This window comes from Acomys minous (genome assembly GCF_964271855.1).
Source record: "Acomys minous genome assembly, chromosome: 3".
In the NCBI taxonomy this organism is placed as follows: domain Eukaryota; kingdom Metazoa; phylum Chordata; class Mammalia; order Rodentia; family Muridae; genus Acomys; species Acomys minous.
In genome coordinates this window covers 26533566-26543577 of record NC_140485.1, presented here as the reverse complement: position 1 = coordinate 26543577, position 10012 = coordinate 26533566, and the positions used below count along the sequence as shown (strand labels likewise).

At 48.5% G+C, this 10012-nt stretch overlaps 1 protein-coding gene across 1 annotated transcript in view; it reads left to right on the top strand.

The window, feature by feature from the left end:
• The first annotated feature begins 3222 nt into the window (after positions 1-3222).
• The window catches only part of SORD (sorbitol dehydrogenase), a 28664-nt gene continuing 21874 nt past the window's right edge, over positions 3223-10012 (top strand). Inside the window, exon 1 of the mRNA XM_084776282.1 lies at positions 3223-3388. Within this exon, the coding sequence (XP_084632408.1) occupies positions 3329-3388 (60 nt within the window). The 5' untranslated portion in view covers positions 3223-3328. The remainder of the gene's footprint in view (positions 3389-10012) is intronic.

The window sequence follows — 10012 nt, the reverse complement described above, 5'->3', positions numbered from 1 at the left end:
TGTCACAGGTGGAAGCAGTCTTGGCTGGCTTTACCCTTGGGGCACCCCATGAATACCTTGTGACAGACTGTTTGGAGCCTTCCTGGGCTTGGAATTCAGGAAGCCAACCTGGGAACCCACCGTGGCTATTGTTTTCCTAATTGACCCTCATTGGGAGAAGGAGACCGCCCTTTGCAAGTGACTGGGGAGGTGGGGAAGAGAGAACAACAAGTTGAGGCCAGGGGAGAGAGCATGGAGAGCACGCAGGACAGAGAGACACCTAAGGACCCGTCCCGTGGAACGAATACCGGAAGGTTCACTCTTTTGTCCCTTTAGCCTTTTTTTTCTTCCTGTGTATGCTAGTTGGGTTGTATAATAAAGTTTAATTGTTAAGAAACAGAGTCAACATTGTCACATTGAGGATCAAATCAGCCATCATCAATAATGCCATAACCATCCTTGGTGCCTGAGTAGTCTGCTGACTGGAACCAGGATTCAAGCTCAAGACAGGGAGAAGGAAAAGGACCCTGCTCGCTAGAACACAGATAGCTAGAACATGAGGAATTCGTCCCTTTCTGTGTGGGAAGGAGTGTAAGCTTTCTCACAGGTGAAAGCGGTCTTGGCAGGTTTTGCCCTTGGACACACCACAGATACTCCCTGAAATTAACTTTGAGATAAACTGGGTGGAGCCATCCCGGGCCTGGAATTCAGGAAGGGGACCGAAGGACTCCACCTGGACTATTGTGTTTCTAATGGACCCTCAAAGGGAGAGGGAGACCGCCCCTTGCACGTGACAGACAGGCAGGAGGAGAGGACAGAGAGGAGCGGCAAGGTCAGACCCAGCTTGAGGGCACTTGGTCTGGAAGAGGATCTGCGAACAGGCCAGACCAGTGTGCAGGCCAGAGACACCTAGGGACCTGTCCGGTGGAACAGATAGTGGAAGGTTCACTCTTGTTTTCCTTTAACCTTTTTTCCCTTTTATGTAAGCTAGTTGGGCTGGATAATAAAGTTTATTTATTAAGAAACAGAGCCAACATTTCTGTGCTGGTTTGATTTTGTGTTTTGTTTTCTTTCCTTTTCCTTTTTAAAAGGTGTGTGGTAACTCATAACTTCCAGGAGTACAGAGAAACTAACGGTAGGAATTTATGAATGTCTAAATATCAATTTTTTGAGACAGGTGTTACAGCCCTGACTGTCCTGGGACTCATTTTGTAGACTGGGCTGGCCTCGAACTCACAGTGATCTTGCCTGCTTCTGCCTCCTGAAGCCTGGGATTAAACTTGTGTGTCATCATCACACCTGCCTTAAATATAAAAAATTTTCACTTGGGAGTTGCTGAGTAGCTCAGTTGGTAGAAGACTAGCCTAACATTCATGAATCCCTGGGTTTGCCTAGCACTTGGGAGACAGAGGCAGGAGGATCAGAAGTTCAGGGTCATCTACTCCAGAATAGAGAGTTCAAAGCTAGCCTGGGACACGTAGGACACTTACTATAAAAATACCCCTTTCAGCCGGGAGTGGTGGCGCATGCTTTTTTTTTTTTTTTTTTTTTTTTTTTTTTTTTTTTTTTTTGAGACAGGGTTTCTCTGTGTAGCCTTGGCTGTCCTGGACTCGCTTTGTAGACCAGGCTGGCCTTGAACTCACAGCGATCCGCCTGCCTCTGCCTCCCGAGTGCTGGGATTAAAGGCGTGCGCCACCATACCCGGCTATGGCGCACGCTTTTAATCCCAATAGAAGCAGGTGGATCTTTGTGAGTTCTAGGCCAGCCTGGTCTACAAAGGGAGTCCAGGACAGCCAAGGCTACACAGAGAAACCCTATCTTGAAAAAATAAAACAACAACATAACCCATATATATACACACACACACACACATATATCCATCCTGTTGTTTTATTAAGTCTTGTACCAACTTCCATCTGCTCCACCCCACCTCATTTCCCCGTTCTGACACTAGTTGGTAACCATCTTCATCACAATTTTAAGCTTCCCTGCTGTGCCAAACATTTTATTACAGTCTAGCCAAGAAATGAAACCTTGGTCTCAGTGGGTCCTCTAGTGCGCCCAGGAAATGGATGTTGATAAAGAATGTAAAGCTGCATTCCACGTCACAGGGAGACATCAAGAGCTGGGAGAAGGGGTGGGGTGGTGGTGGTGATGGGGGTGGTGGGTGGTGGTGGTGGTGGTGGTGGTGGTGGTGATGGAGGTGGTGGTGGTGGTGGGTGGTGGGTGGCGGTGGTGGTGGTGATGGTGGTGGTGGTGGTGGTGGTGGTGGTGGTGGTGATGGGGGTGGTGGGTGGGTGGTGGTGGTGATGGAGGTGGTGGGTGGTGGTGGTGGTGGTGATGGTGGTGATGGAGGTGGTGGTGGTGGTGGTGATGGGGGTGGTGGGTGGGTGGGTGGTATGAAACCCCAGCATGGCCCAGCGGCAGTGGCAGAGGCCTTTAACCCCAGCACTCAGGAGGCAGAAGAGAATGATCTCTGTGAAATTGCGGTCAGCCTGATCTCCAGAGTAAGTTCAGGGACAGCCAAGGCTACACAGACAGTCCCTGTCTCCCTGTCTCAACAACAACAACAACACCACCACAACAACAACAGGAAAAAGAAAAGGAGGAGGAGGCGGGAAGAAAGGGAGAGAAACTCTAGGCACCGACATCTAAAGAGAGGGCCAGCAAGCTCACTGCTAAAGTAGAAAACCTGTTTGTCCTAACTGGGGAGGCACTAAAGGCGGAATCTGGGCAGAAATCCCACTGCCAATGGAAAACGAGAAATCTTTTAAAGAGAAAAGCTTGCCAATTCGCCCCACAGCATCTTTATGCAGATGCATCAGGATCGTGTGACACTTGCATTCCTTCTTTCACTTCTGCTAGGGTCAAGCCCTTTGCAGGTTACTGGGGCAACGGAAGCTGCTGCAGCGCGGAGCAGGTTTCTCAGAGCGCACGCGGCGTCCCGCCTGCAGCAGCAGTATTCCCGTTAATAACACAAAACACCCGCGCCCCACCTCAGACCTAAACTTGCTGCGCGAGGATCTCGGCGCTAGCCTTAGTTGCGGCATCCCAAGCTTCTGCAGCTACAGACCCTCACTGGCCACTGTAGGCCTCTCCTTTCCTCCGGGCTGCAGGGGCTGCGCGAAGTCCCGCCCTTACTCCCCCCTCCCCCAGAGACCCCGCCTCCAGGCTATTAAGGTCAACAGGCCCCGCCCCCGGCCCACGCGCGCGCGCGCGCGCGCGCGCCGCCTTGTCAAGGCCCCGCCCCTGCCCCTTAACTCCAGACCCTTGGCGTTGGGGCGATCAGAACCACCAGCTGCCCCGCCGGGTCCAGCCGACACCTCTGACACCTTGAAGCAAGAGCGACATGGCAGCTGCAGCCGAGAACCTGTCCCTCGTGGTGCACGGACCTGGGAACATTCGCTTGGTAAAAAGGGGAAGGAGGGTGGGAGCCCAAACAGCCACCCACCCAGTCCTGCCTAAACAAGCTCAGCAATGACACCCATTCCCAAGTTCTTATCGCTCACAGGCCTGGCAGGTGCCCCGCACCAAGCACCCCTGCCTGCCCCGGTTTATCCAGAGGTTAGCTGGTTACCGGGAGGTGGGGAGGGGGGGTAGCAGTTAGCCAGCCATTATCTATCTCTAAGGGGAACTCTGGTCGTGTGCTCCTGGAACCTAGCCCCGTGCCTGGCACGTGGCATGTGCCCAGGACAGTTGAAAACGAACCGAGCCTTCACCTCCTCTGATAGCTGAAAGTACACACTCTTGTTATTGCTCTTCAGAAGGATAGAGGGAGACTTCCAGGATTAGGATCTACCCAGAATCTTCTCTGGGTAGACAGTGCAGGGCAGAAAAAGGTGGCAAGGTGGCATTTAAAACCAGTGAAGTTTCTATTTAATCCCCTTTGCTTGGAACTAATAATATCCCCTTCACAGAGTTATTGTCATGAGAGGACCCAGCGTTCGGTAATCGCTCACAGCGCACTTTTACTGGGACATAGCCTGTTACCCCTCTCCCTTAGTCCACATCTGGATCACTTCCCTGCAGCATTCTGTGTACCTCTGTCTCTGGCTTTAAACTTAGTTCTGTCCCCTGAACCAGAGTTCAGACATCTGCTGAATCATCTCTGTGGTCATACCAAAGTTTCCTGGACAAAGTTCATCTCAGTGGGGCATGCAGTGTGTGGACTGGGGACCATCCATCTCTGCTGCTCTCCAGGGTCTCTGTCTCCTTCCCAAACACAGAACACATACCAGGGGAGACTCACCCAGACGGATGGTTCTGGTCTGTTGACATTTTCAGATAAGTCAAGAGTTCCTTCTCTATCTGTAGAGCATCCAAACCAAGAACTCAGATTCAAAGCCTTTCTACTGCTGTGTCCAACCACTTTGGAACGTGCACCCAACGTGCTGAGTGAAAGAGACACTGTGATCGTTTATTGTAGTAAACCGCAGGTGTGTGGGGACAGAAAAGTGATGCATCACTAGATAACCCACAGAGTGATTTGGAACTTACTCCTTTTTGTCACTGATGTTTACTAAGTGAAAATATGCCTGCTGTGGACCTAGGTGTTGGGCTGAAGACCCAGAGAGGACACAGTCCCTGATCCCAAGCATCCCTAAAGAGGGAGACGGATGAAAGAAACCGTTAAATCACTGTCCTGCACAGAGGCTCGCCCTGCCCTGAATTGCTCTTTAGGGAAACGGTGGATGTCTCAGTTTGCCTATAGATAACCCTTGAAGGGAGGTCATAATGACTTTCTTTTTTTTTTTTCTATTTTTATTTACATTTTAATTTATGTGCATTGGTGTGTGGGTGTAGATCTTGGAGTTACAGACAGTTGTGAGCTGCCATGTGGGTGCTGGGAATCGAACCTGGGTCCTTCGGAAGAGCAGACGGTGCTCTTAACCACTGAGCCAACTCTCCAGCCCCCATCATAATGACTTTCAATGGAGAGTATGTTGTTGCTGGGACCCCTGCGATCCAACACAGGCCTCCTTGGCTCTCCCCTTCCTCCCTAGGTACCATCCTCTCCGAGCCGCCACCTCCATGGCATGCCTCTGTCCTTCATTTTCTTAAGGCAGATAGATTGAAGTTTTGGCGGTGGGATGAGCATTGACCCAGCATCTAGAGGGGACCTGCGCTCCCCCCCTCTCTCTGTGTGTGTGTGTGTGTGTGTGTGTGTGCGTGCGTGTGTGTGTGTGTGTGTGTGTGTGTGTGTGTATGTTTTGAGACTGGGTTTCTCTATGTTCCAGGGCTGTCCTGGAACTGGCTCTGTAGACCAGGCTGGCCTTGAACTCACAGAAATCCACTTGCTTCTGCCTCCTAAGTGCTGGGATTAAAGGCACACCCCTCCCCATGCCCTGCTGACTTGTTCTCTCTTAGTGAAAGCCAGGAAGTCTGAGTAGGTGGTAGTGGCTTTTGAATGCCGTAGGCTAGCTTGGCTATGGATTACAAAGTGGGAAGACATGTTTTCCCCCTTTTGATGTAACACCACACAGCCACAGATTTTTTAGGTCTTTGATTGGGCATGGGTGGGGAATTGAGGTCTAGCCTTCATTTGGGTGGCTGGGGGGTAGAGTCTGGTGATAAAAGTCCTTGTCTCAGGAACTCACATAAAAGAAATTCTCTAGAGAAACACCCATTCCTAATATCTAAAGCAGGATTCCAGAGGGTTCCGAAGGGAAGGAGAGTACAGGCTTTCCCAGTGTGGCCCTCCCACCACCAGTAAGGGCAGAAACTGGCCAATGTCCAGGGTATGGCTCTGTGGAAAAACAGGACCCGAGCCACTTTGCTGAGACAAGCAGGAAGGAAGCCCTAACTCCCAGCCTTCCTCTGCCTGCCTGGAAGACAGCATTCCCTTTTCCTAGCTATGTAATTGACATCAACACTAAGCAGAGAGTATTTGTAATTTGGGTGATAAAGTGAGAGAGGGGATGTGTTTGTGTGTAGATGCTTACACCCACTCACCCCCCCCCCCCACATATATATTAGGACAGACTAGCAGATGAGTAGACATACATTAGACTTGTGGGTGTGCATATGCACACATATCTTAGGACAGGCTGGTAGGTGTCTTTCATAATCAGGGAAAACCCAGACATCTCTATTATTTTTGTTTTGTGTTTTCAAGACAGGGTTTCTCTGTGTAGTCCTGGCTGTCCTGGAACTAACTCTGTAGACCAGGCTGGCCTTGAACTAACTCACAGAACTCTGCCTGCCTCTGCCTCCATAGTGCTAGGATTAAAGGCATGTGCCACCATGCCTGGCTTGAGATTTCTCTCTTTTGAATGGAGAATTTGGAACTTAAGCAAGAGGGAAAATAAGTGAGCAAGCTGATGTACAAAGCAGCAAGCCGTCCGTCAGCAAACAGTGTTGGTTCGCCTGGGTCTTCTCAAAAAGGAAATAGTAAGGTTTAAAGCCCAGGGGCCTCCAGTGGAGGTCAGTCCCGGTGCCAGTGCTGAGGGCTGTGTGCTCAGGGGCAGTCTTTTCTTGGGCTTGAAGAGAAGCACCAGGCTTGTAATCACAGCTACTCAGGAGAAGGAGGCAAAAAGACTGATTGGGGGTCTGGGCGTGGTGGCGCACGCCTTTAATCCCAGCACTCGGGAGGCAGAGGCAGGCGGATCGCTGTGAGTTCGAGACCAGCCTGGTCTACAAAGTGAGTCCAGAGCAGTCAAGGCTACACAGAAACCCTGTTTCGAAAAACCAAAAAAAAAAAAAAAAAAAAAAAGACTGATTGGGCCCCAAAGCAAGTTCAAGGCCAGCTGTAGACTTTATGTAAGTCCCTAACCCAGGAGAGGAGGCTGGGAGCAGGAGGGCCTTCAGTATTCCTTCGGTTGTGTGCGCTTCAGTGGAATGGTGCTTACAGAAGGGCAGCACAGAGTCCCATGCATCCTCACAGATATGAGCTCAGTGTGCAGTTAGGCAGGAGGCCAAAGCCTTTAAACCATCTTAGCTTGAAGAAGTGGATAAAGGCCACAACTGTCACAAGGACAATTTTGACAAAATTCTTAGTCTGTGGGCCAGGCAGAATTCTGTATTCAGCTGCAGTCGTTCAACTGCTTTCTGCCTCTTTGGCCCATTTTGAGAAATCTAGAACTTGCTTTTCTTCATTGGAAGAGGAATTGCTGGTTTGTGAGATTGGAATAGAAAACAGCCGACTTTGTTTTTCTGCACAGAAACTTTGGTGGTGGGGCGAGTGGGAGACTTGTGAGCTTTTTGCATTTTTAAAATAATTTTTTACATGTACATTTGTATTATTACATGTATAAAATAAACCACATACAGTAAGGAGAATCATGAAACAATCAGGAATTATATTAATGTTACATTCATAGTGTTGTGGCTATTTGTATTTGGCAGCCTTGAAGAAAATATTTTCCTATCTTGGTGAGTCTAAAATTCTGAATGTAAATCAGTATCATATCTCATCTCTATCAACTTAAAACATCTATCTAGACCTAAAAACATCTTAACCCCTAAACAACTATTTGGTCCTCGACCCCATCAGAGACTTGAGAAGGAATAAAATTCATTACCTGAGTAAACAGGAAGTGCAGGTTAGCAGCTTCCAATTTGAAAAAAAAAAAAAAAAGACAGGTTTGCTGCCTGAACAGTCACCCATAACTCTATAATGCTGGAGCATCATCTTCAGCCTTCTGGCTCAGTATATCTGACAGACATATTTGTGAGGCAGGGACTATTGAGGACTTGGCAGAATTTGGCGTCGACTCTGCCTGTATTCAGAGCTTTTGCATTTTTATTTGTTTTTGGTCTTTCTAGTCAGGGTCTATCTCCCTTGGGCTTTTTTGACCAGGCTGGCCTTGAACTCGCAGCGATCTGCCTGCCTCTGCCTCCTGAGTGCTGGGACTAAAGACATGCACCACCATGCCCGGTTTGAACATTTGCATTTTTAAGAAATAGTTTATGGGGCTGGAGAGATGGCTCAGTGGTTAAGAGCCTGCTCTTCTAAAGGACCCAGGTTCAATTCCCATAGCCACATGGCAGCTCACAACTGTCTGTAACTCCAAGATCTGACACCGTCACACCAATGCACATAAAATTAAATAAATTATTAAAAAAGAAATATTGTATGCTGTACAGTTTGCTAGACTAGCAAGGATACTGGAAAAAGGAAACAAGATATTGCTGCATTGCTACATCCCAGCCACGTGCTGGGTATTTTAGTTCACTGCTTCACAAACTCTGAGATGAAAGAATGAGTTTATTTTCTTTTCTAGCTGACCACAGACTAATATTTGTGCTGGACTCTGCAGGGTAGAATGCCATTTCTAAGTGTGCCTCTCAATTTCTTGTTCCGCTGCACCGCAGCAAATCAGCTCATGGACCATCCTCTGAGGGCGTGCTATCTCCTTTCTTCCAGAAGACCAGCCCTTGCTTATTACAGCATGTGGATAGGGAACTGATCAGCTGCTGTGCAGGCACAGCTGAGCACCCTGGAGGAGGGAGTAGGCAGTGGTTCGGGTTTTTTGTTTATTTTGTACTGTCCTTGCCTATGTGAGTAAACAAGGTAAAGGAAAGTCCCCTTTTGTTGTTGTTGTTGTTTTGTTTTTGTTTTTTCGAGACAGGGTTTCCCTGTGTAGCCTTGGCTGTCTTGGACTTGCTTTGTAGACCAGGCTGGCCTCAAATTTACAGCGATCCGCCTGCCTCTGCCTCCTGAGTGCTGGGATTAAAGGCATGCGCCACCATACCCGGCTGAAAAATACACATTTTGTTTTTTTATTTTGTTTTGCTTTTTTGTTTTTTTGAGACAGGGTTTCTCTGTTGGCTGTCCTGGACTCCCTTCGTAGACCAGGCTGGCCTCGAACTCACAGCCACCCGCCTGCCTCTGCCTCCCGAGTGCTGGGATTAAAGGCGTGCGCCACCACGCCTGGCTTTGTTTTTTTATTTTAATTTTAATTTTTTTTTTTTTTTTTTTTGTGACAGGGTTTTTCTGTGTACCTTCACTGTCCTGGACTCTCTTTGTAGACCAGGCTGGCCTCGAACTCCCAGCGATCTGCCTGCCTCTGCCTCCCGAGTGCTGGAATTAAAGGCATGTGCCACCACTGCCTGGCAAAATAGGCATTTTAAAGTGATGGATTAATATTGGTTCATTACAAAGGGCAGAGAAAGCAATGCATAAGTATGAAGTTTTAATAATAATCAGGGTCTGTGAAGATAGTGAGTTTTTTTTTCCTTTTTGAGGAAATGTAACATGCCCTAGGGCAAAGAACTGGTTTAAGGGCTAGGGAGAGGGTGAGTTTGCTGTCTGGAACCCACGTGGTGGGAGGAGCACTGACGCCCAGAAGTTGTCCTCTGACGTCCACCTGCACGTTGTGTGGCTTGTGTGTGTGTGTGTGCGTGTGCACGCTAAATAAGTAAGATGCAGCAACAAGAGAATTGCTTTGATAATTTTTTTTTTTTAAACAAGATACATCTCTGTCTACTAAAACACATTTAAAATGACCGGGCCTTGCCACATACACCTCGTGGTTCTGTTTTAGATGAGGAGAAAGGTGTTGTCATGGCCCCCTGGCCGCTCAAATGGTCCTGAGCATCCAGTCACTTTTCCTGGCTGGTGCTGAATTAGGACGAAAAAATTTATATTACATGATGAGAATTAAGTAGTCCTCTGGCCTGTGTGGATTTGGCTCTCATGGGCAGGGGGTGCAAAAGAGTTATGTTCCCAGCCATGTTAGCCCAAGGAAGGTTTCAGAAGGAGTTGCCTGAGCACCAGTCCCTAGGATACAAAAGTCTGCTGGAAGCCAGGTGCCACCACTGACCTTTAACCCCAGCACTCAGGAGGCAGAAGCATGCAGTTCTCTGTGAGTTTGAGGCCAGCCTAGTCTACACAACAAGTTCCAGCTGGGGATCATACAGTGAGATCTTGTCTCAAAAAACAAAAACAATAATCCCAGCTATTGGATCGATCCAACTGGATGTTTCCAGACACTTAAATCGCAGCACATCCAAATGTAAGTCTCCTGTGGATCCCACAGGAGTTGGGATGCCTTGCTTCCCTTCTCATATGGATCGTGAGGAAGGAGGAGAA